We start from the raw sequence: 27,072 nt of genomic DNA, 5'->3' as shown, positions 1-27,072 counted from the left end.
ATTTGGGAATTTGTATGTGGGTTTAGAGGAGAGAATTCAGTTGAAAATCATTGCAGTGCTGCTCAGTGATACAACAGTGAAAATTAACAAGCGATTCACAAAAAGTTGCTGGAAAAACTGGAAAATAATATATCAGAAATTTGGCATAGACCTACATCTCACCAAAATAAGGTCAAAATGGGTACATCATATGGGCATAAAAAAGTGATACCATAAATATATTGAGAGCCACAGATAATTTAACTATCAGATCTTTGAAGAAGGGAGGAATTTATGACCAAAGAAGAGCTAGAGAATATTATGAAAGGCAAAATGGATAACTTTGATTACATTAAATTAAATAGTTTCTGCACAAACAAAACCAATGGAAACAAAATGAAAAGGAAAGCACAAAGCTGGAAAAAAAATTTCAATCAGTATTTGTGATAAAGATTTCATTTTTAAAATAGATAAATAACTATGTCAAATTTATGAGTACAAGTCATTCCCCAATTGATAAGTGGTCAAAGATTATGAAATTTTCAGATGATGAAATTAAAGTTATATATAGTCATATAAAAAATGCTCTAAATAACTCTTGATTAGAAAAATGCAAATTAAAACAACTCTGAGATATGACCTCATACCTTTGGCTAAGGATAGGCTAAAATGACAGAAAAAGATAGTAATAAATGTTGAAGGGAATGTGGGAAAACTGGGGCACTATACATTGTTGGCAGAGTTGTGAATTGATCCAACCATTCTGAAGAGTAATATGAAACTATACCCAAAGAACTATGAAGTTGTGCATACTCTTTGATTCAGCAGTGTCCCTAGTGGGACTGTATCAAGGAAATCATAAAGGAGGAAAAAGAACTCATTTATACAAAAATGTTTGTAGCAGCTCTTTTTGTGGTAACTAAGAACTGGAAAATGAGTAGATGTTCATCATTTGGAGAATGGCTGAATAAGCTGTGGTATGTGAAGATAATAAAATATTATTGTTTCATAAAAAATTATGGACTTTAGAAAATTTTGAAAAGATTTACATGAACTGATGCTGAGTGAAACAAGGAGAACTAGTAATACATTGTAACAATAACAGCAAGAATGTGAGATGATCAACTGTGATTCAGTGGTTCAGTGATCCAAGGCAATCCCAATAGACTTTGTATGGAAAACACCATCTGTGTCTAGAGAGAGAACTAAGGAGACTGAATGTAAATTAATACATGCTGTGTTCACTTCTTTTTTCTGTTTGTTTTTCCCCCTCCCATGGTTTTTCCCCTTTTGCTCTAATTTTTCCCTTTCAACTTGTTTCATAAAGAAATGTATATTAAAAAGCTAAAAAGAAAAAAAAATCAAACGGGAGAAAAGTTTGTTATTTATTTTTTCTTCCTGTGGGATACAAGCTTGGAATCATTGATATTAAATGGTAATCCATGCTTTCTCTTGGCCTGCATTTGGCAGTGTTTCCTTTTGTCTCTTTTTTGCCTCACAGTTTTTTACAACAATGATTTTGTTCAGAGACCATATGATACCCCAAGAGTCTTGATCTTGAGAATAAGCCAACTGTACATTCACAAGTTTTAGATCTGGATACAACCTTGTTGTTGTTCAGTCTTTTTTCTCTGGCCTGTCCGACTTTTTGGGACCCCATTTATAGAGAACAGAGAGAAAAATTAGAGGGAACATAGGATGTTTTCACAGTAGGTCCAGGCAGATACATTCACTTTCTTGGCAAAGATACTGCAGTGGTTTGTCTTTTCCTTCTCCACTTCATTTTACAGATGTGGAAACTGAGACAAAGTTAAATGACTCGCTATTACAGCCAAGACCACATTTGAAACCACTTTTTTCCTGACTCCAGATCTAGTACCAAAGGGCCACCAAATCCAAACCCACATTTTATGTCTAAACTGACTTGCCGAGGGTCACATGTCTAACAAGTCACTGAGTCAGGATTTAGGTACCGGTTTTTTCTTACCCAAAAGCCACAGCATCCTATAGCATCCAGTAGAAGAAAACCCCACAGGGACATAAGGCAGTTGTTTGTATGAATATGTTCTCTGGGATATTCATAAAGATGATTCCATGTGTATCTTGCCCTAGGGAAGCTTGCCCACAATCCCTGTAAACAAACCTGAACCTATATGCACAAACTCCAAGAAAGCCCACCCTGGGATAAGCATGTTCCTCTGTATAGGCACTACAAATTGAATTGAAAATCAATCTTTGACTTCAGAGTTTAAGTCTACACACAAAATGAAGTGGATAACTAAGGCAATTATCTGTGAATGCTTGGGGAAAGCAAAAACAACCTAAAACACTCAAGCTCAAAACCTCTGGTTTTAAATCAATCTATTATCTTCACTTCCCATTTAAAATTGGCAAGAGGATCTTTCAGAAGATTCAGTTCCACTCAATTTAACAGTCATTGATTAGGATCTACTCTAGTCAAAACAAGAAAAAAATTGAAATGTCTTTTCCTGATGAGACAATACAGTTAATTTAATCCATTCCCATTCCAATCCAGTTGACTCCAATCCAATACATATTAAGTTCCAACTATAAATGAAGCACTGGGTGAGAAAAGAGACAAGATGAAAAATTATCCCCTTATAGAGTAAAATTTATATTGACGCTTCTTTATTATTTTTTTGGTGTGACTACTCCTAACTCAACTCTCAGACCCATTTATACCTCAAGTTGTTGAGGCTATAGTCAAAATTGTATGAGTTTCTTTGATCTTGCTTGGGCTTGTTTTCCAGAGCCAGGCATTCAATCTATTCCTGAACATATTCTCAACAGCATTTCATTATCTCAGGGTATGCAAAAACTTATTTTCTTCCTCCAATACGTGTCATTGGAATAGGAGGGAAAACTGAAGAGTATGCTTTTGCTTAGTATCATTCTTCACACATATATTCAAAATTAAAAGGAAGGTTTTTTTTGTTGTTTTTGTTTTTGTTTTTGTTTTTGTTTTTTTTTTGGCCTGTTCTTCTAACATTGGCATCAGTGAAAAATTAGCATTGGGGGAGAGCATCATTTCTTGCTCCATTAAAGCAAGCAGGATTTTCCAGGAAGAAATTTTCCTGGAAACGATATTGGCCAAGCATCCCTGAACAAGTCACTTATACCCAAACAAGTTTGCTCATATTTAAAATAGTAATAATTGTGCAAAAGATGTCTTATAGCACTACTGTGTGGAAATCATTTTACAAATATTTTAAATACTATCCTGATATATGAAGAAGAGGAAGAAAGAAATTAAGAAAAGGAAGGGGATATAAAAGTACATATATAAAGTTTAATGACTTTTTTGTATATGATTACAAATTGTTTTTCCAATATTTGATCAATCCATAATTAATTGTTTTATCCTTTTGTCATATTTGAAAATGTGATGGAAACTCAGAATTGTTTTAATTTTAACTTTTTATTACTAGTTTTTTGAGGATTTTTTCCCCCCAATAGTCGATGATAGTTTTTATCTCTCCATTAGAGAATACCTACTCACATCCTTTGGCTACATTTAACTATTAAGGAATTACTCTATTTCTTAAATATTTATACCATTTCTTTAATCAGACCTTTTAAAAAAATATTTGTTAAAATTATTTTTCTAATTCTAATTGAATTCATTCAGACAGTTATGATGGGTTCAGAGAAATATGGGAGTTTTTATGAATAGATGCACAGTGAAATGATCAGAATCAAGAAAAAGACATTCTGACAGCCACAATTAAAATGTGAAAGAAAATATGGTTGCAAAAAAAAACCAAACCTCCAAAAGCCAAATCAAAATTAGAGATTGATGGACTCACACTTAACACCATATACCAAGATAAGATCCATGATTTAGGCATAAAGAATGAGATAATAAGTAGATTAGAGGAACACCAGTAAAGCATTTTAAAATGCACATAACAAGAAAGTGCAAAAGAAGACACAAATAGAGAAATGTTTATGGTCTTGTTAAAAGTTATATATTATAAACATACAAATGTATATTCCTTTAAAATTGAAATTTCAAAGGATTATAGTTTCTTACACAATTCTCTTTCTTATCCTCTTGTGTATGTTCAAATGCTTGTTTTGTGATGACTGCTAAGTTCATTAAAACAAAAAGAATATTTTATATGGAAGAAGAAAAATGAGGAAGGGAAATAGAGAAGGAATAAGGAAGAAAGAGCAGAAAAAAAGTAGAGAAGGAGGAGGTGAGGAAAAAGAAAAAGTTAAGGAGGGGGGGAGAAGAATAAAAATAAGGAAAGGAAAGGCACTGCATTTTATTTACAAAATATTTCATTTTGATTCAGGCTAGTTCTAATGGTCTTGTGATAGAGAGAGCCATCTGCATCCAGAGAGAGGATTGGGGGGACAGAGTGTGGATCAATCACAATGTAGTATTTTCACTTTTTGTTGTTGTTTGCTTACATTTTGTTTTCTTTCTTTTTATTTTCTTTTTGATCTGATTTTTCTTGTGCAGCAAGATAACTATGGAAATATATATAGAAGAATTGCATATGTTTAACATATATTGCATTACTTGCTGTCTAGGAAAGGGAATGGGGGGAAGGAAGGAAGAAAAAAAATTTGAAGCACAAGGTTTTGCAAGGGTGAATGTTGGAAATAAAAAGTTTTAATAATAAGAAGAATCTAGAACTCAGAAATCTTAAAAACAAATGTAAAAAAATGTTTTGAATGCAAATGGAGGGAAATAGCAAATAAATAAATACATTTAAAGGAAAAAAAAATAGCTCATTTGATGCCCATAACAACTCTGGAATAGTATGTACTGTTATACTCCCATTTGTCAGTTTAAGAAACAGAGGCAAATAGTTTGGGTTTTTGTTTTAAAAAGAAATAAAATATTAAAAAAATGTTGAGGGCAGGCCTAGAGGCTTAGTGTAAGGAGGAAAAAGGGAAAAAAAGAAAACGGTTTATGATATAGAATCCTATTCAGAAGAGAGGAGAGGGAGAGAAGACATTCTGAGAAAGAAAAAAGTTACACAAAGAATGAAGGGGGGAGACTGGGCAGCCAGGGGCAGTACTATTGGTTCTGTCACCTGTTTCATGTAGATTTCCAGTAGCTACTTTTAAAAGCTGTGGAGTTTATCCAAAGCTTAGTAGCATGTGTGTCCAATGACTATCAAACGTGGGTTTTCCCAGCAGACTCTGGAAGACATGGGATAGTCCTAAGCATACAGAGCTGGCTTCTTGTCTTGAGGATTTCCAAACAGGGGTTCCTACATTTAGGCTACATTTGAACTTGGGTTTTCTTGATTTCAGGCCCATCAATCACTTACCTATTTTACCACAAAGTAAAAAAAAGAAAGAAAGAAAAGAAAATGGAAAACAGTGAGAAAAGAAAAATAAGAGAAGGAAGAAGTTGAGGCAAATGAGGAGAGGAAAGAGAAGATGATTTTGATGGGAAGTTGTGATTTAATCAGTCAAGTTACCAGTAAGGAAACTCCTTCTACCCATGCAGATTCATTTGAAATTTATAGTCTTAGTTGTCTGGGGCAAAAAAGAGATGAACTGATTTCCATAAGATCAGAGTTACTAAGTAGCAAAGGCAGGTCATCCTGATTCCAAGGCCAATTTGAAATAAAGTCATTTTAAAGACGAATTAAGCTAAAGGAGAACTAAGTTTTATTCTGAGCCTCCTTGTAAACTTGCCATTATATATGCCATGTAGCTTCATTTTACCATTTACTACACGATGCTTATAACGTCCCAAATATTGACAGTTCTTCAAATTATTCCTCATTCATGCAATCCTCCTTACTTCTCTTATCCTTACTGATTTCCCTCTTCTGATCTAAAATATTTACAGTCTGTTTCACATAATTAAGCACTTAATTATATTCTGTCTCTCATTGTTTGCTGCTGCTTTGTGTGTGTAAATCATGCATCCCTTACTAGGCTACATGCTTCTCCGCAGTGGTTACCACCTGATAGTTCTGTAATCCCCACAATGCTGCAGAATTCTTGAGTACACAAGGTTTTTCTCTTTTTAAAAATAGCCAAATTGTCTATCTGTGTGGGGATTTTTGGAATTTTCTAAGTGTAATCCTTCCTATTATGTCTTTTGTTCACCACTATGATCCAGTGTGTTAGGCAGAATAGCTATTATTATTATTATCTCAGGTTTTCAAATGAGGAAACAGAGACTATGCCCTAAGGGAAAGAAACTGCTCTAGAAGTCTGGGACCCAGACTTTATTCCATGCTCTTTAGCTAAAGAAATCCCAGCATGACATTGGACATAACAATTAAAATGCCTGAGCCACAGTTTGCTCATCTTTACAATGAAAGGATTGAATTAGATGATTGAGTTCAAATCAAGACTTACTGTGTATATGATGATGAGGTCACATAGGGAGTTAATGAGGAGGATTCTCCCTTGCCTTAATCCATTTCTAAACCTCTTTATTCATATACTTACTTGTTAATTGACTGACTAGTCCTTAAAACCTTTAAATCTATGATCTTAACCGGTGTTCCTAATTTTCCCAAAAGGCGTTTGGAGGAAATATATCAGTGTCAATAGACAATCACCACTTTATGAAACTAGGTGAAAAACTAGGTTTACTGCAAGAGAAATGAACGTGAATGTGGACCCAAAGCCGTAGCAAAAAGCTCACCATCCATACAGAAGTTTGCATATTTATGACAGTAAGACAAAGGAGGGAAGAAATACTAGACTCTACCAAAAGGAGCTTGGTATGGCAGGGGAAAGGATTAGTAAAGATAGGATAGTGACAAAACCTTACCCAAAGAGGACCTGTGAGACTAGTGCTCTACTGCACAAGCCTAATGCACACTGTCTGGCACATGTTTTGCAACCAAGATCACATGGGGAGCCCAGTTCTGGATGCAAAAATCAAATGACTTCATTTGAGTTGAGAGGTATGTTCCTGAAAAATCAAGACTTCTTGCATGTTCTGAGTCCATTATTTTGGACAAGTTCACCCATAATGGTCCTTAACAGATGATGGGAAATGTACGTAGGTGTAGATTTGATAACATCTTTGCATTTCTTCTTTAGTTATTCTTTTTTTTTTAATTAAAGCTTTTTATTTTCAAAATGTATGCATAGTTTTCAACATTCATCCTTGTAAAACTTTGTTTTCCAAATTTTTTTTCTCTCTTGCTTCCCCCATTCCCTGCCATAGGTGACAAGTAATCCAATATGTTAATTCTTCTATACATATTTGCACAATTATGTTGCACATGAAAAATCAGGTCAAAAAGGAAATAAAAATGAGCATGAAAACAAAATGCAAGCAAATAACAACAAAGTGAAAATACTATGTTGTGGTTCACACTTGTTTCCCACAGCCCTCTCTCTGGGTGTAGATGGCTCCCTTCATCACAAGACCTTTGGAACTGGCCTGAATCATCTCATTGTTGAGGAGAGCCACGTCCATCAGAATTGAATATCCTATAGTCTTGTTGCTGTGTATGATGATCTCCTGGTTCTGCTCATTTCACTCAGCATCAGTTCTCTTTCATCACTCTTGACGACACTTCCATTGCATTCTTCCTGTGCTGCCAGAAAGAGACACTCAGCAGCAGCAGCAGAAAGTGGCTTGTCATTTGCTGCTTGCTATGTATGGCTGCTGTTGCAGCTGCATTCAGGGTTGATTGCATTGAAGGACAAGGGAGGACAGATCCTAATGAGCTGGGATTGCAAGGGAACAGTATAGGATCAACGGGGGAAAATAGCATGGAGGAAGCCTCTTGACTGGCAGATACTGTGAAGTTTCATTATTTGGAATGATCCCTTTCATTAAGTTGACCAGTTAATGTTTTTTAAGCATCTACTTATGGCAGGCATTGCACTAAGCATGACAAATACAAAGAAATCTAAAAGGCAGACTGTCCTCTCAATCTAATGTAATATTCAAGTAATATCCAAAAAAAAAAAAAAAAAGTAAAATAATTAACAGAGAGGGTATTGATTGCATAATAAGTTAATAAGTCACAATGCTTTCCAAAAGTCAAACTCCTTCCCCTAATCAATTTACCACCTGGGGAAAGTGGGAGGAAGATAAGAGGAAATGAGAAGGTAAATAATACAACTTTTTTATTCATTTACTGTGTGTTTTGTGATGGCTTACAATCCATCATCTGAGTCTAAGGAATGAGATGGACTAATAGGAACTAAGGCTTTTTTTTTTTTTTTTTCTGAAAATAGAATGAGGGATGAAAAGCGAGCTGTAATTTCTAGATTTTTATTTCAGAGTAATATTCTATGTTCTTTTTTTTTTTTTTTTCCACATTCCTAGGTCAATTGTGAATTGGGAGGCAGTAGGACTATTCTACGAGCTCTGCAAGCTTATAGCATCGGCAAGGAGAACAGCCTAAGAGCCTTTAGACTGACTATCTCTTGTAAGCCCAGAGAATATGAGCATACAGGCACTGAAAATACTTTTCTGAAGCAATCTAGCTATGGCTAGAGGATAGTATCATTTGGGATAAAATTATCCTCATCCATTAACAAACCTCCCTCGATTACATAAAAGCCCTCCATTTTAACAAATAATTAGGGAGTCTAGCAAAAAGTGTCATCATGATAGACAGAAGGAAAGAGCTGAGTCAAAGACCTGAGTGCTAATCCTGTCTCTGATACATACTCCCTGGATGACCTCAGTCAACCTAATCTACTCAGGCTAAAGTTCTTCTAGTATAAAAGGAGGGGGATAGAATAGAAAGTCAGTTAGGATAAAGCTTCTTAAACTGTGTGTAACAATGTGGGGATTATAAAAATTTGGACAAAGAGGAAAAAAGTTAAAGAATCCCTGCCTTAGGACACTTACTTATAGGACTTACTTAGTACTGTCACAGAAATGTGGCATAAAATGCATAAATCTCATTGTTAAATATTTCATTTATATCATTATTTGTAGCAATTATTCAGAGATTACCCTGAAGATGGGTCATGGTTAACCTGGTAGCAGACATTCATTTTAATTGCTAACTCTGTACTTCCCTTCCTGATAGGACCATACCATCAGTCTGATTTCAGGGACAAAGGAAAAAAAGGATTGGGTCTTTTTCAGTTGTTTCAGAGGTTATCCTTTATTAATCAGAATATTAAAACAATAATCCAATGCAATTGGCTTTATTTTTGTTTGTTATATTCCTTTTTTAAAATGAAAAAAATCTAAATCCTCAAAATACAATCTTATAGAAAATGGTGTTTTTGGAGAGCTTTATGTTTTATTAAAGGGCTTTTATTGGTAGTATAAACAATTTATTTTCAGAACAATTCTGAGAGGGAAGTAGAAAAGTATTGTGTTATCTCCTTCTTAGAAAAATGGAAAAACTAAAGAAACAAAGAAAGAAAATAGATTGACTTGGTTAAAGTCACACAGAAAATTGTTGCCAGTGCGTGGAAAGGCACTTGTTAGTCTGTCTTATATTTATTTATTTTTACTAAATTATATTTCAAGGATCGTGTTGGGCTCCCCCCTGAAATCCCAGCCTTAAACCTCTTCTATTGTTGTTCTGTCATGTCTGAATTTTTGTGACCCCATTTGGTTTTTCTTGGCAGATACTCTCCAGTTCATTTTACAGATGAGAAAGCTGAAGCAGATAGGGTTAAATGACTTATTCAGAGCCATAAAACTAATTCACTAGTAAGTGTCTGAGGCCAGATTTGAATTCAGGAAGATGAGACTTCCTAACTTTAGGCTCAGCACTCTATACATTGTACCACCTAGTTGCCCTAAGCCTTCCCAAATCACCCCACGTGATGAAACTCTAGAGATTACCAGTCATCATAATACTTACTATGCTCTCAGTATCACATCCTAAGACATTTAGACCAGATGCTACAATGCTTTTGAATTAGCCCTTGCTTGATCTGAACATTCCATTAATTTGTCCATGGTGACAGCCAGTGTCCTACAGAAGCGAGACTGGAACCCAAAGTTCTCCTTACTAATTCAGACTTGATATGGTACATTGCCTGACATATTGGGTGTAGACTCTGGAATACTTGGGCTCAGTATATCATTCTGATAATAGCTCAATAAAATCTCCATGTGCTTTAATCAATTTCCTAAGTTACATATAGGATATAACCTATCTCAATGATAGAGTATTTTCCTATATAGACAAAATCCTAGCTCCCTGGAGTACTGTCTTAACTAGATCCTCCTTCCTCTTCTCCACCCCCCCAGTCATTCCATGAATTTTAAGAAATGCTTATAACATACAACAAATGAATCAAATAATAATTAACAACTCTGATTTTCACACAATTGTAAGAGGCAGCATGGTGTATAGTTGGAGAGAGCAGCCTTTATCCCTTTACTGCTCAATGTTGAAAGGATTCATCCCTTCATCATGTTTTCCTCTTGAAGGAGTAGAAGAAAAGCCCAAGGATTAAAGGGTGCTGTTGACATTATTGATGCTGGTTTGGCTATCTCAAACTCCTTGAAATTGGTCTGTGCTACTACAAGTTGTTTTCATGGGACATGAAATAAATGGCAACCATGTTTTCATCGAACTAAGTTTTTAGTAGTTTGGGGTCCGTGATAAACCATGACTTGTTTGCACAGTCGGCACAGTGAAAAAATGGTAGTAGTAATAATATTGTATCACACCTGCCTGTGAGTCTCCAAGACAAATGCCAGAGAGTGAGACAACCTTTTGTTTTCCATTCACCTTCCTTATTTTCATTCTAAATTCTATGACAACTCATCCAGAGTTTGCAAAAGCTTTCCTTGCAACAACCCTATTATCTACATTATAAAAGCATTCTTCTCATCCTATAGATAAAACAGTATGGTGCTAAGAGTTCAGAGCATGCAGTCTGGAAAACTTGGGTTTAAATTGTTGACTCTAAAAATAGTCAGGGGAATCTGGGCATCTTAAAGGTTTGGTGTTAAGTTGTTAGGTAGCTAACTCTTTAGGACCACTGGTTTACAGATTAAGAGCCAAGGAGAACCTAGAGGTCCCCTCCTCCAACTGCTTCATCTTACAGAGAAAAAAAAAAATGAAGCTCCCCAAAGATTCATTGAATTGCCCACTGTCTACAAATGGTCATTTGCATTTGTATTCACACACAGTTCCTCTGCTCTGCCCCAGATCAAACATTCTTTCCACTCCACTCAGATGGAATATAGTGCAATTACCATTATCCATGTTTTACCTGAAGCTCTAAAATGTGGCATAATTTGCTTACTTACTCCTAGCTAAAAAGAATCTGAAGAATTTGAATTCAGGTTTTCTGATCCAGGGATCCATCCATTCATAATAGCAAGCCGCCTACATCACAGGCTTATAGATTTAGAACTGAAAGGGATGTCAGAGACCATCTAATACAATTCTCTCCTTTTATAGTTGAGGAAAATAAATTCAGGAAAGTTAAGTGACTTGCCCAAGTTCATATAGATAGGAGGTTTCAGAAATGTAATTTGAACTTCCATCTGGCCCAGCCAGTACTTTTCTACAGTATTATTCTGACTCTCTCATTATTGATTATGCTGTTAACATTTTCATCAAGAAAGGTAGCAAAATAAGCCACCTAGTCTGACATGATCAGGGTAAAGAGAAAAAATCCTTGGAGGAAAGGTGCTTACCAATACAGGATTCTCCGGAAAGTGAATAAGTTCCATTGTCATGGAAACCGCTTCTGCACTCACAGTGGTACCACCCTGGCAGGTTAACACAGCGAGAATGGTTGTGGCACTCAATGATTCCCTCTGTACATTCATCAATATCTGCCTCAGAGAAAAAAACAAACCAGCCAGGGAATTAATTTCCTTTGACACTAATATTTCAACTGATGCTTAAAAAAATTCTTAAATCATATTATCAATTAAAATGACTAAGATGGAAGACATAAGTACTGTAGATTCCCATTTACATAGAATCCAAATAAATGGTAGAAAATTATTTTATGTATTTCTGTGCAAGACAATTAATGGTCATAAGGCCTAGTTCAGATAGGTTAAAAAGCCTTTTTTGGGAGCCTTGCTACTCCCACATCTCCCAGAAATGCTTTCTTCCTCATGTGATTTAATTGTTTTTTGCTTTTATAATCTAACCTGGAAAGTTTAATGCTGTGTTTTTAGTTTGGTTTGGTTTGTTTTTCTCAGAGTTAATCATGAAAAGTTGATAGGAGCTGGCCTGAAAGTCAAGAATATCTAGGCTCAGTCCCTGTTTCTTGACATATATTTGCTCTGTGCTCCTGGACAATATACTTAACCTTTTGCTCCAGGGACATCCAGAGGTCATTTCCCATCATTTTATGGTTAGAGAAACAAAGGATCAGGCAGGTTATGACTATATAACATTGGTCTGAATTGGTTGCCTCAGAGAGAGCTTCCTTATATTCCATATGTGGATAATTTCACAGATACAGCTGTTATGCTTCTTTTAAAAATGTGTATATGTTTTATTTCCCCCACTGGATCTTAACCACATTGATGAATAGATATTATGTTTTATTATGTCTGAGCACAGTATTCTGTACATAATAGGCATGTAAAATATGAATGAGTTAATGACAATAATAATGAGAAATCTATAAGACCCGTAAGTGATTTATGAATCATAAAATATCACTTATATTAGAAGTACTTTTAGGGTAAGAATATATGTGGGATTTCATTGGTAAAGAAGGCCCCTTTAAACCAATATAGATAAATGGCTCATACACAGTTTCTAATTGTAGAAAGCTCCTCAGAATTTAATTTATCTCATAAAAAATAACATAGTTAATTTGTGTCCAGATGAGATTTGAATTTAGGTCTTATCCGCTTTAATCTATATCATGCAGCTTCTAATTTATGTAATGGTAATTGCTAGCATTCATAAAATGCTCTAAGGTTAGTCAAGGACTTTATTTGTGTTATCTCATCAGATCCTAAGAACCACCCTAGGATGTGAGTGCTGTTATCAACTTCATTTTACAGATTAGCAAACTGAGGTAAACTAGATTACACAGCTAGTAAATTGTAGCCTGGATTTGAACTCGGGGGTCTTCCTGACCCCAAATCCAGCATTCTGTTCTTATCTGTGCTTACATTCATAAATACCAATAACTCATGAATTGATTAATCCAGAGTTGAATATCTGGAAAGTTTTATTCCTTAAACATTCTAAGAGAAAGCACAGAATATATATGTACCCAAGTTTCAATCCAGGAGTTTCCATTTGATTATGAGAAGCAGTTCTCTGACTATCTATACACACACATGAATATGTATATACATGAATATAATGTTTAGATGGGTATGTCTATAGAAATAATTTTATTTATGTAAAATTATTTGTATCAATTACATATATATATCTACCTATATTGTCAAAGGTGTAGACAGCACAGAAAAGACATTCCTATACTTCCAAATAGAATTGTATTCAAATTCTCTCAAGAATATAAGAGATCTACATTGCTTTCTGTCTTGGGGAAGAGGGAGATTAAAGAAGGAAGAAAAAATTTGGAACTCAAAATCTTACCAAAACGAATGTTGAAAACTATCTTTACATATAATTGGAAAGATAAAATACTAAGGAAAAAATGAAAAAAAAAATAAAGAAGATATTTGATCTTGAAAATTCCTAAAGAAGAAACTCTCAGATCTTCACTTAGTAAAACAGTGCTAAGAATCGATTATCCATTAAAAATCTAAATGGACACAATTGGAACCCACAAGTGGCAGGGTACCTGATTGAAATTGTCAAGAAACTTGTGTCTCTTAGTCAACTTCAGTCCCCCAACCATACCTATTTGGGTATATCATTTAACTTCTTTAAATGGCTTTTCCCTTATCTTATTATTCCTAAATAGCTGGGTTGCATTATGTTTTGTTAAGATTCCTTCTAGCTCTAAGAATATCTACTCTGATCTGGCAACATCTAGCACCATCATAACCATCATAAGCACCCTTCAAGCACCAACATTCAATGATCTGTAGTTTAACATTTCATTTCTCAGATCTGACATTTTGACATTTTGTGGCTTGGAAGGTAACCATTACTTGATAGAAATTTCCTTGGAGTTTGGGAGCAAGAATGGGCACCTTGCAGCAAAACAATTTTAATTCCCTTTATTTCTGTTCCTAAATGAGCTGGACGATAGAAAAGGTCGACTAATTTCTTATGTGACATAAGGCAACAAAAGAGTTAATTCCATTGTGAATAAAAAGGAAAAAAAAAACAGAAGCCATTTTAATATTTTTCACATCTATGTGTTCACTGGGGAAAAAAAATAGAAGGGCAAAGAGGAGCACCTTTGCTTCTATATGATTGAGAAAAGCAGTTTAGCCTTCTGCTCCCTATAGTTGGCATTTTGAATAGGAGCTTTTAAACTTCTTAAGCATCCCACTCAGCATCTAGAACGACCTTGGCTAATTCCTCCTTGCCACTTGACTGTTGTCTGGCTCTGCAGTCTCATGCTTTATTTGTGAGTACAATAATTAAAAGTCGGCAAATTAATTTTATGGGTAATCATGTTGTGATTATAAAGGTGCTATATTTTTCATGATATTAATTAAAAAGTGATTGCTACTTCTGTTAGCCCTATGGACCCGAAAAAGCAACAAGCGACATCAAAACAGGGCAATGCCAGCAGTTCAGAGCAGTTCTGGGATCATTTCAAAAGGATAACCAAGTACCTTTTCCTCAGCTAGGATGGATGAGTCACTTTTGTCCTTTGGGATTCATCCAAAACTATTAGTTTTATAGGAAAGGCAAGGAGAAAGAAAGAACAATGGAAGAAATAATGATTGAAGCTGGTTCAAATCCAGTATCTAAATCCAACTAGCTATGTGATCCTGGACAAATTAATCACCCTGGGCTCTGTATTCCTCATCTTTAAAATGGGGGATTGCCTTAAATGGCTTCTAAGACCCCTTCCAACTCTACAACTCTCATCCCATGACTGATTATGCTATCTGCATCTGCATGAGGATGCCCTGAAGTTGAGCTTCCTAAAACACTCTACCCTAAATTATATTGATACCTAATGTTAGAGGTAGAAGAGGAACCTTAGGATCTGGATAGTTGGAACACTGAACATAAGATACTAGAGCTGGTAAAGGCCTTTGAGCCAAAAATAAATAAATAAATAAACAGACCAAAAAATATTAGAACTAGGAGTAAACTTAAGAGATCTAATCTAAGCTGTGGCCCAAAAAAGAGGAAGTAAATGACCCAAATTCCCACCATTTGTTGTTCATTCAGAACTGAAACTCGTTATCCTAATTCTCTCCTTAGTGTTCATTCCTCCCAGGTTATTCTTTCTGGTGGTAGATCCCCAAATTTCTCTTTAGAAAAAGAATTCTCTCTCCTTGTCCCCTTCAATTTGATCCTTTGTACTGTCTTTTAAACTTCAGTTTAAATAAAGCAAGTCAACAATCCCAGACCTAGAAACAGAAATCCAAGTTTGCACTCTGTTTCAGTTGAACAATTAGTCTCAGTGGATAGATAACATAGGGGTTTATTTCAATCTTTATTTATTATTTGCCTCCCAAAGCACACTCAATGGTTATTGCTTTTAGCATTTACTTCCCCCATCATGCCGCCTTTTCCTCAGAGTTTTTAAAAGAAGTCAATTTCCACATCAAAACGACACACTAATTGTAGCTGCCTTCACAAGACCATTTCAACCTGCTGCTCATGCTCTTCCATTCATTAAAGCAAATGTAATTTGTAACTGATTTTTTCCCCCTCACATGTCGAGTCTGATGGAACAAACTTAATCTGCTTTGGAAAGTGTGTTTGCTACTCTAAGCTAGTTTGATTGGGGAGGAGGGAGAAGCCCCTCAGGGATGATCCTGTAACTTTTTGTTTCTCAGAAACCTTGACATGATCCCCAGTGTCTATGTTATAAAATCCAGACTTCTAAACTCAGCATTCACGTTGGTGAGAGGGCCTGATTTTTGGCTTCTTTACATTCTGTAGTGTTCTTTTCTTGCTCTACTACCCTTCTTCTTGCAATCTATTCTCCAGCCAACTCAAGTGACTCATTCTTTCCTTGACAAGACCATTGTTTTTCTATCGATCATGCTCCACTTCCTCCTAGAATGCTTCTTTCCCATGTTTCTTTCCATATCGAAATCATATTCTCCCTTTCTCTGGATCCCATGCTATTTTTTTTTTTTCAGTGAAACTATTATGGAAATAGCATCCTAGACTTGATGGTCTATTTTGTTCTTCTACCTAGATATTACTAAGAGATATTTTTGCTACACCGAAGGACTTTGGGAAATTATCTTTCCCCTGGGAAATTTTGTTATCTTTATACAGAACATTGGACAGGATGAATTCAAATTCCTGTGACCAAATCTCATTAATGTTACAGAACAGAGTTCGTTGAAACATTTAGGACAAAAGTATCTTCACTTGTTTTCTAACTTGGTATTATATTCCCAACTATGTTTTAGCCTTCTTAAACTGGTATGGAAGATTATAAAATAGCTTCAACCCAGTTCAAAAGCAGTCCTTGAAACTACATACTTCTCAATGACATGGACCTTTTCTTTTTTCTATTCACAAAAGGCCCCCTCTTCCCTTTTGAACACAGTAGGTATCAATATATAGATAACTATTGCAATGGCCAATTCAATGTTGATTTGAATTACATCTATAGATTTACTTCTTTCATCTGATCTCCATCCACATAAAATTTTACCTGCCTTTTAACTTTAACTTTACAAAAATCAATAGACTTTCCAAAGTATTCTTCAAGCTGAATTCTTTTCAGAAAAACCCATGGAGAAGAAACATAACCAGCTGACATGCTTATTTTCAAATAGCTCCTATTGTTTAGTAGTACACCTCAAGCTTTTCATTCAGTGATTTTTTTAAAAAGATGAGTCAAGAGGCTTTAGTTGGAGGAAAAATGGGAAAATTGTACAATCAACTCTTTCAAAGAACATGAGAACTGGAAGGGAAATTAGTGACCTTCTGTTGTAGACTCCTTATTTACACTAGAATTTCCAATCCCTTTATTTTTGTCCGCCTACATTTTGGATTTCCTTCACCGGCTAAGTATACACTATTTCAAAGTCTGATTCTTTTTGTTCAACAAAATAACTGTTTGGACATGTATACATATATTGTATTTAATTTATACTTTAACATATTTAACATGTATTGGTCAATCTGCCATCTGGGGAGGGAAAGAGGGGAAAAATTAGAACAAAAGTTTGGCTATTGTCAATGTTAGTAAAATTACCCATGCATATATCTGGTAAATAAAAATTATTATTATTTAAAAAAAAGAAAGGAGGCAATCATAAGTAGGACTTGATTCTCTTCACTGTTAATAGAGTGTATTCCCTTCTTACATTACAGTTTTCAGTGAAACTGCTTTACTCACATCAAGAACATGTGACTGGAAGGCTCTTTACCCACACAGATGAGAACTTGCCTATAATTTAAAATCTTAGTCACTTGAGGTTCATATAGGTTAGAGTGCTCAAAAATCACACAGCTAACAAGTGTCAAAGACAAGATTTGAACCCATATTAATCTGATAAATTCATCAGTGTGTACACAATCCCACTCTGCTTTGCATCCATTGCAATTTATGATATATATTTTTTATTTTAGCTGAACTGAATAATAATGGCATTAAAAGACTATATTGGTGTCATTTTAGTGAGTCTTTGTGTAAAATCTTATCAGGTTAGAAGAGAAAAAAAATTCATTCCAAAGACATAGAGACCACTTATTTAATTTCTCAGTGTAGAGTAGAGAACTAGCTTCTGTGGAGGAGGATGATCATAATTTAGACAATTTATAAGACACACGAACAGATCTGATTATTTTTTTCTCTATTTTTACAAACTAAGGTTTAAATATATCATTGTTAGCAAGTATAGTACAATATAAATAGATTCAATCTTCAATTGTATAAATACAATAATACCGTCTTGATTTTGGAAATTGTTGAAAACTGAAGAATTTTTATGGTTTTTCAACAATCTACATTGCCATAACATCAACACTGTATCATATTTTGAATCTGAGTTATAAATTCTCTCAGAGACATTTTGGGTTCTTCAAGCAATCACAGTCACATTCATTCCAGAAGTTATGTTAGCTGGAGACAATGTTGTATGCATAATAAAGAATGCTTTTACTTAATATTTGTTCAATGCCAAAAATGCCCAAGATGGTGAAAAAAAAAAAAAAAGGCAGGGATATTGAAAAGGCTAATGAGATCCCTGGATCCCTTCCAACACCGAGACAAAAGACAGGCTATGTACTTGTCAAGACTTAATGCCACAAAGCTATCTTCTAATCAGCCACCAGGCAGAATCTGAAGTGATTCCCGTAAGTCACTTTATATCTTTCCTATGAGATGTTTTGTCTCTGGTATATATTTAGAATATTTTATAATGAAAGAGCAAGGCGGGGAGAGAATGAATTTGAAAGCAAAGTAACAGGTAGATCAGAAAAGGCATCCCCTAGAAGATGACACATGATCTAGTTTTAAAGGAAGCTCACTTTACAGAAGTGAAGAGGCAGTGAACATTTAGCCCACAGAATAGTCTGCGCAAAGATCAAGAGATGGGAGATAGAATGCTGAGTTTACAGAATAACCAGCAGGTCATTTTGATTGGAGCACAGAATTCTGTCTGAGGGGGGAATGTTCAGTGATCCTGGAAAGATAGCTGGAACCAAACTCTAAAAGACTTGTAAGTTAAAGTTTTCATATTTTATCATATGAGCAATTGGAAGCCACTGAAATTTTTTGAGCAAAATTAATGACATGGAAAATCCATAGTATGGAATACTCAAAATATTAAGTTCTTTGGAGAGAAAAGTTTCTCTTATTTATTACTTGAAGTATGGTTATAGAAAAGTTCTTTTAAAAATAGTTCAGAATCCATGAATAGTTTCTTTGGTATCCAGTTAATTTCAGTGACTCCCTTAGTTCCGGTGCATTTGTTAAACAATGAGTTTTATTAGACATGGTAATGTCAGACCTCATAATCTTTGCTCTGCTGGCCTTGAGGAAAGCATCATCTCATCCCAAACAAAAAGCTCTGTATAATACCATTGCCAAAGTCACTGATGGGTGGGCAATAATTGTCTTGGTTTCACCTTATTCCACTGCTTAATTTTAATTGGCTCTGAGATGTTCTTGGGCTTAAGAAGCCCCTATCATGGTAGTTTTGAAGCAGGTTTTATATGTATTGTATGTATCTTTGTGTGGATGTGTGTGTGTGTATATACACACACATACACATACATACACATACACACAGCAATAAAGACATATCTATCTCTGAATCCATATAGTTCCTTTGGAAAGGGAATGGACACAGGCTGGTTTTGAATTCGATCTTTAAAAAATACTGCTCCAGTCCTTTGTAGATAGGTCCCTATTTTTTTCCTTGAAGTATCCCATATGCTACATTATTCCTCAAGGAGGTATTTGTGGACTTGAAAAATAGGACAATTTACTAACATATAAAAGAGAAATTTCATACTCTAGTGAAAAATGGAGAATTTAAGTATGTCAGTCCTTTAAAGTGCTTCCCCATATTTCTGTAACTCTGAGATAACTTCCAGAAAAAAAACTTCCTTTGATGTTAGGTAATAGCAGACAATCCAGGGTCTTAATGAGACAGAAAACTTTCTAGAGACAAAAGCTCTTGTTCATCAAATTCAGAATATTGTAGTTCACCTTTTTAAAAGAATCAGAAAAGTGATTTCCTTCTGCTCTTTGGCAAGCAGAAGGAAACAAATGAAAAACAAGAACCAAAAAATATTGTCTTAAAGAGATAGAATCAAGTTATTGTCAAGCTTCCAAAGAAGCATATCTTTGATGTGCCTGATTGAAGCCAAAGATATGGCCTTGGATCTATTGTATAAATAGCATGATCCTCCTCCTAAAAGATCTGTATAATGGACAGAATGTATTAGTCAATATTAGAATGGGCTACAACTATAGAGATCTGAACTAAGACCAGTGAATGAATAGAAACAAAAAGACAGCATGCTCTCTGTCAGTGACTTGTCTTCATAGACCATGGATCACAGATCACGTCTATTGTCAAAAGAGACTTCAAAGGCTATTAGACCAACTTCTGCATTTTATAGATGACAAAATCAAGATAGTAATATTAGAGGTGGAATTTGAGCCCAAGTCCTCTAACTTCAGAGACAGAAGCTAAACTGGATGTTCAACTGTCCTCAGAAATAGATAATAATTAGAACATTTAGACTAATTGGGAATTCATTAGTATCTACTCCAACATTTAAGTGAGTTATAAATCTCCAAGAGATTTTATACAAGTGCAACCTCCTGTTATCGTCTCACCTTGACTTTATTCTATAACCACCTTCACCCCGGCAACAAACATATTCCTCTCCCCTTATCCCAGAGAGGTAAGCATTAGCTCAGGCTACCATTCCAATTCCTGGGTCCATGATGCACATCTATGGACATTCTCCCCAACTCACAATTCTTTCCAGCTCTCCTCATTCTTCCATTCCATTAGAATATATATCATATTTGCTTATATTAGCACCAACAGTGCCAGGTACACAAGGGCAAATCCTCTATATCGGTCTCTCTGGCTACCCTACCTCTGTATAAAAAATTCCAGAGATGGTCAAGCCATTAAACCTTCCAGTACTCCAAGAGGATGGGTTAAGGGTATGTGACATTAGATGAGGAAGAGATAATAAGTTTCAATTTATTTCACATTCTTTACTCCTTTAAGGAAGAATAAAAAATTATTTCATAATTTGTGATGAAAATGGAAGCTTTACTTATGACTAAACTTTTCTTTTTCATTTTGTCTTTGTATCCTTAACTAATGGAATCGTTCTTTGCACAGGATAGATATTTAATTATTTAAAAATTTGCATTAAAAATTAAGAATGCTCAAATGCTACATGTTCTGACGGCATAGTTCTATAAACCTATCTAGCTCATAATGTTTGCTGGTAATTCTGCACTTGCAGTTTTCAGGACATATGGAGGGTGTTTTTCATCATGGTTACTTGGTCTTCTTAGACCTCAATTTCCTCATTTCTGAAATTGGCTGGACTAGGTGCTCTATGAGTTATCTTCTTGTTCTAAATCTATGATTCAATCTGGAACATTAATATAATACTGCTTTACTGAATCAGAATAGGCTTCCTGGGGAGGTGGTGTTTAGGATGATACAACAATACTCTCAGCAAAAAGTCTCCATCTGTTCACCCTGTTCCTGTTCTCATGCAGATATGAAGAGGTGTTTCTGGACCATTTGAGAATTGGAGTCATTTTTATGAAGACTACGATTTTCTTTTTTTGGCAGAAGCAGAGAAAAAACAAGTACATTATGATTTGCCACATGACATCTCCCACCCATATGTTTTCATTCAGGTAACTCTCCTGATAATGAAACAAATTTAAATAACCAGTTCTTTGCTCTTGGGCATTAGCTACAGAGACCACTTTACTAAAAATGAGTTAGGGTAGCTTCATATGAGTTGCTTCTTATAGGTAAATGAAAGGATCTCCATGGCTCTTTATATGTAATAACATACAAAGTTGGTGGTGAAAGGGATATGTTTGGGAAAATGGTGAAATCTATATAGAGTTGATGAGGATAATGGAATAGGTAGTAACAAAAATGGTGGTACGTTGCTGTTGACTGTGCTGACTGTGTAGGAGCTATGACAATGGTCACATGTCTCAAATGGTAAGGGTAAATTAAAAAAAAAAAGCCAACCACCATAGGAATTTAATCTGAGAATTATTTGATGAAATTCTCCTGAGTTCTTTTCTCAACTCACAACACATATACAGCCTGTCATACCTTCTTCACATCTCTCTCTGCTCTTATTTCTTCCTATCTTACCTCCCCATCATTTCTTTTTCTTTTTTAGTTTTCAGTTTATTTATTTATTTAATATTTTCTTCCCAGTTGCATTCAAAACATTTTTTTTTTTAAGATTTTTGACTTCTAGGTTCTCTCCTTTATCCTTACCCACAATTAAGAAACCACATGCAGAGGCAACTAGATGGTGTAGTGGATAGAGCACCAGCCCTGAATTTAGGAGGACCTGAGTTCAAATCTAGTCTCAGACACTTAACACTGCCTAGCTATGTGACTCTGGCTAAGTCACTTAACCCCAATTGCCTCAGCAAAAAAAAAGAGAGAAAGAGAGGGAGTGAGAGAGAGAGAGAGAGATTGAGAGAGATTGAGAGAGATTGAGAGAGATTGAGAGAGATTGAGAGAGATTGAGAGAGATTGAGAGAGAGAGAGAGAGAGAGAGAGAGAGAAACCAAATGTAACATTTCCATAAAAATCTAGTGGTGAAAAAAACCATATAGATCCCCCCCCCTAATGAAAATTAAAACCTTTCTATATTATCCTCTCCCCTTTCCTATATCCTATTCCCCTCTTATTTTCCTACAGGTTAAGATAGGTTTCTATAGCACTATTGAAGTTTGTATGTTATTTGTTATTTGAGCCAATTCTGATGAGAGTAAGGTTCACTCTCTCATCCTTTTCTTTCCCTCCACTGTTGTTTTTTCTTGCCTCTTTTTTTTTTTGTGGCAGATAATTTGCACCATTCCACCTCTCCCTTTTCCTTTCTTTCAGTACATTATTCTCTCACCCCTTAATTTCATAATTTTTAAAAAAAGATATTATTCCTTCATATTCAACTATACCCATGCCTTCTGTCTCTATATACTCTTTCTAACTGCCATAATAATGAGGACTTTCTAATGAGTTACAAGTATCATCCTCCCATGTAGGAATTTAAAATAGATAAATCTTAAAGGTCCTTATGACATCACTTTTCCCAATTATTTCCTTATGCTTTTCTAGAACCTTGTATTTGAAAATCAAGTTTTCCATTCAATTCTGGTTTTTCATCACTAATGCTTAAAAATCCCCTTTTTCATTGAGTGATCACCTTTTCCTCTAAAGAATTAAACTCAGTTTATCTGGGTAAGTCATTTCATGGTTGCAATCCCAGCTCCACTGATCTCTAGAATATGATATTCCAAGATCTCCAGTACTTTAATGCAGAACCTGCTAAATCTTGGGTTATTCTGACTGGATACTTGAATTGTATGCTTGCAATATTTTTTTCCTTGACCTGGGAGTTCTGGAATTTGGCTAAAATATTCCTGGTAGTTTTTATTTTGAGATCTCTTTCAAGACATGATTGGTGAATTCTTTCGATTTCTATTTTGTCTTCTGATTTTAGAATGTCAGCATAGTTTTTCTTGATAATGTTTTGAAAGATGATGTCCAGGCTCTTTTTTTTATCATGACTTTCAGGTAGATCAATAATTTTTAATTTTTAAATTTTAAATTATCTCTCCTAGATCTGTTTTCCAGGTTAGTTTTTATCCAGTGAGATATTTCACATTTCAACCTTGAATCACTCTGCTCTTCTCCAGGATAATTCCAAAGCATGATGAAAAAATGCTATCTATCTCCAGAAAAAGAACTGATGGAAGATCAAAGCACACTATTTTTAACTTTCTTTTTGTTTATTTTCCCCACTTTGGGTTTCTTCTTTCACAACATGATTAATATGGAAATACGCTTCACATTTTGTATAATTTCACATGTATAACCTATATCAAATTGCTAACTGTCTCAAGGAACATGGAAGTAAGGGAAGAAGAGAGAAAATATGGAGCTTAAAATTTTTAAATAAATATGAAAAATTGTCATTGCATGTAATTGAAGATTATATGTATGTGTATATATATACATATGTGACATATTGTATATATTCGTTTATTAAAATGAATATATATGAATACATATATTTATATAATATTTAAAAAGAAAGCTCAGCTACCTTAAAAATAGCTTTTAAGTTCCATAAGTCAGTGATCCCAACAATCAAACTTGTCAATACTATATGTTGTAGGTCATCTATGCCTTTTCATTTTTTGAAATATGTTCTTAAAAATAGTAAATAATTATACTGCTGTCCAAGAAATGATTTGTGGTGTAGAGTACTGTCCATTCAGAGCTCGTATTTAGTAAAATGAAAAAGCTGAAAAATTTTCTATTTAGAACCTCTCATTGTCCCCTTTCATTGCTTCCCTCATTTTTAACTCAAATAGTATAGCTTATTTGTTTTCAAGTAGAAAACTCTTACAACCCTCTATTCGGCACATTCTTAGTATTTACAAATGGCTAAGTTGACTATTCATTGAAATGAGTAAGTTAAAGAACCAGAAGCTCCATTAATAGGATATAATTCATACTGATTAAATGGAACATTCCTTCCCAATATATTTACTATCAAGACAATCTGGCTCTGTTACTGTGAAGTCTCCCTCTGCTCTTCTGTTTGCTGTACTTGGGCATTAGCATGGACAGTGTCCTGATGAGCAGTCTTTTATAATGTAGCAATACTTTCTTTGACTTTGCTTTTTGTTCCATTGATCAAGTGTTCTTCAACAACTTCATGGGCTACTGCATCAGGCTCCTCCCCCAATTCATCACCAGGTGGAGAGTCATTTTGCCAATTAATTCTCAGTACTTAGCCAGGCTGGTCAACAAACAATACAGTGAAAACATAGCAATTGTGGCAACAACCCCACAAAACCTTTGTATTAAGAAAAGATGGGAGCAAATGCCTTGTCACCAAACTGGCATGGCCCACTGGTCACATTTCAAAATGGCAGAGGGATCCTTTTGCATTTCTCTCATAGTAAAACAAATACACGTCTACATACACATAACCTCCATTTTGATTTGCTGACACACACGAACCTTTTAAAATGTGTTTTATAAAGTTTCCCTGGTCTATCTATCGGAAAGAGAGAATGTGCAGTTGGTGATTTTTCCTCATGACTGAAGCATTATTTCCTGTGCATTAATTTCTCCTATGGTGTCAAATATAATTCTCTGACAAAAATAGAGCTTCAGGGTAGAGAGTTACAAAATGGAACAAAGCATGACAGCAGGACTGGGCCGACTGGTGTTGGCGAACACACATTCTTCAAAAGCATCAGCTGGGCCTGCCTGTGGCCACAGATGCCAGATGATAGCATGCAGACTTGCTACATGGGAATCTATTCAAATCATGACTGGCATTATTCAGCTGGACAAAAGTAGCTAGGTGTGATGGTATAAGTCCTGCCTCCAGGGAGGCAGAGGTTTCAGGTGGATCATTTCAGCTCAAGGGTTCTGAGCTTTGGTAAGATCAAATCCGACATTGACTGGCATCACGATAAGTGAGACCCTGGACTGAGGGGCCAGCCACTTGGCCACTCCAAAAGGGGAAAACAGAATAGGTTAGATTCTACATGTCCATTGAGACGGAAGATTAGGCTTGAGAGGAACCATTGTACTTCTCACTTGGTTGAAGGAGAATCACCCTCCTCCTCCCAATCAAAAACAACAATCAAACAGTGTATAAAGATACACTTTCTTATTTCTCCCCTCAATCAAAAAGTGTGCAAAGATATTCTTTCCTCTTAGTAACCAAAAGGGCTTTTGTTGATTTTTTTTTTGAAGGTAAAGTTATAAATGGTGCTGACATCTATTATTTCTTTTTTAAAATGAAAATGAATAGTATCCCTCAATACTTCAAAGATTTGTGACTTGATCAGTTTGATTTCATCTTAATCCATGGAGTGAGAAAGATTCTGTAACTGAAATCTTTAGGAGTATACTGAGAATCCCCTCTTAGGAGAGTTGGGGATCCTTGGATAGCAACTATTCAGGTCATCACTGACTGTACCCATGTTTAAAGCCTTGGAAGCACATGCCAGAGTAGTTGGCAGGTTCTAAAAGTATAACAAGAACAATATCAGAGAACTTTGGGAAATAAAATATGGCATTTCTGGTATACATTAATGTTAGTGAAAATAATATCACATATTTATTGCTAAGCCTTCAAATCTTACTGTGTTTTTAGTATTTGTTTGCTCTTAGCTATTTTCCAGTGATTGGTCTCCATGTGAATATACTCTTCTGGATCCTTTCTGGAGCCCTTAAGCCTTACCATATAGTATATTGCCAATTATCGTCTATAGGACTTAATATTTAGGTGCAATTTTATAACATGAACACTACATTTGCCTTAGTATATGTAGAGGGTCTTGAAAACCTGGAGGCTCTTGTAATTCTTTATTTTCTGGGCCAGAGTGATGCTAGGGACAGGAGCTGTTGCCTACTTTGTTTAAGGGAGATACATAGACATATTGAATGACATCACTGTCTCTCTTTCTCCATTTATCAGGTCTTCCCCTCAGCAAGATTGTGTAATAGATTCAATTTATCATGGGAATTCTTGTGTACCACTTTGGGCAGTATACCTTCTGGGAACCAACCCATGGCCAATATGCTGCCCCTCAATGTATAAGACTCCTTGCACTATTTCCTCTTTAAAGTCCCTTTACTCCTAACCTCAAGTAGCCTATAGTCCATTCTTTTCTTGGTTCTCTCATCAAAATTCTTCTGTCATTTGTGACATTGCTCTCTAGTTCCTGCTCTTTGCTCACTATCTGGAGAAAGTTAAAAGTGGAAGAGATCTTAATGATTAGCTAGTCTAGCTTCTCATTTTACTGATAAGGAAATTAAGGCCTAGGAAGAGGAAATTACTTGAGCAAGGTCATGCAGTTAATGACAGATCCAAACACATTACGTTATATACATTGAGTCATATTAAGAAGCAAATTATAGTTTATGCTCTGATAATACTGATCTCACTGGGGAAGTAGTCAGTTGACTGATATAAATCATAACACTTCTACATCTGATTATGTGTAATTAATTAAGTTCATGTTATGTGTCAGGTCCTGTGCTAGGAATAGAAAGATAAAAAGGAATCAATATGTTCCCTGAAGGAACTTATATTCTGTTAGGGAGTAACAGCCCTGATGTGAATGGGAATTAGAGATTGCATGTGGGATTTCATTGCTGTAGGATACCTCTTTTACTAGGCAAATTCTCTGCCACTCCATCTTTTAAAGTGTCTAGAGCAGTAAAATCAAATGAAAACAGACTCAGGGGCCACTAAATCATGCATAAGGGTACCTGTAGGACAGATAGCTACAAATTAATATTATCAATATTCCATTATATGTTTTTTAAACATTTCCCAATTAATTTTAATCAGATTCAAG

The 27,072-nt window shown here is 35.2% G+C and overlaps 1 protein-coding gene and 1 long non-coding RNA gene across 4 annotated transcripts in view; one reads left to right on the top strand and one right to left on the bottom strand.

Annotated features, from left to right (window-relative positions):
• The window catches only part of NELL1 (neural EGFL like 1), an 855,798-nt gene that overhangs the window by 43,008 nt on the left and 785,718 nt on the right, over nucleotides 1-27,072 (bottom strand). For 2 of the 3 annotated variants that reach the window (XM_074274304.1, XM_074274303.1), the window contains exon 16: nucleotides 11,579-11,719. The exons of the other annotated variant lie outside the window; for it this stretch is intronic. In XM_074274304.1, the coding sequence (XP_074130405.1) occupies nucleotides 11,579-11,719 (141 nt within the window). The remainder of the gene's footprint in view (nucleotides 1-11,578; nucleotides 11,720-27,072) is intronic. 3 annotated transcript variants of the gene reach the window in all.
• LOC141546465 (uncharacterized) overlaps nucleotides 1-27,072 on the top strand; it is a 132,470-nt gene that overhangs the window by 78,971 nt on the left and 26,427 nt on the right. The gene's annotated exons all lie outside the window — the stretch shown is intronic.

Source organism: Sminthopsis crassicaudata, chromosome 6 (assembly GCF_048593235.1).
Source record: "Sminthopsis crassicaudata isolate SCR6 chromosome 6, ASM4859323v1, whole genome shotgun sequence".
NCBI classification, from domain to species: domain Eukaryota; kingdom Metazoa; phylum Chordata; class Mammalia; order Dasyuromorphia; family Dasyuridae; genus Sminthopsis; species Sminthopsis crassicaudata.
Note: the sequence above shows the minus strand (reverse complement) of the source record. Positions and strands in the feature narration are given on the sequence as shown.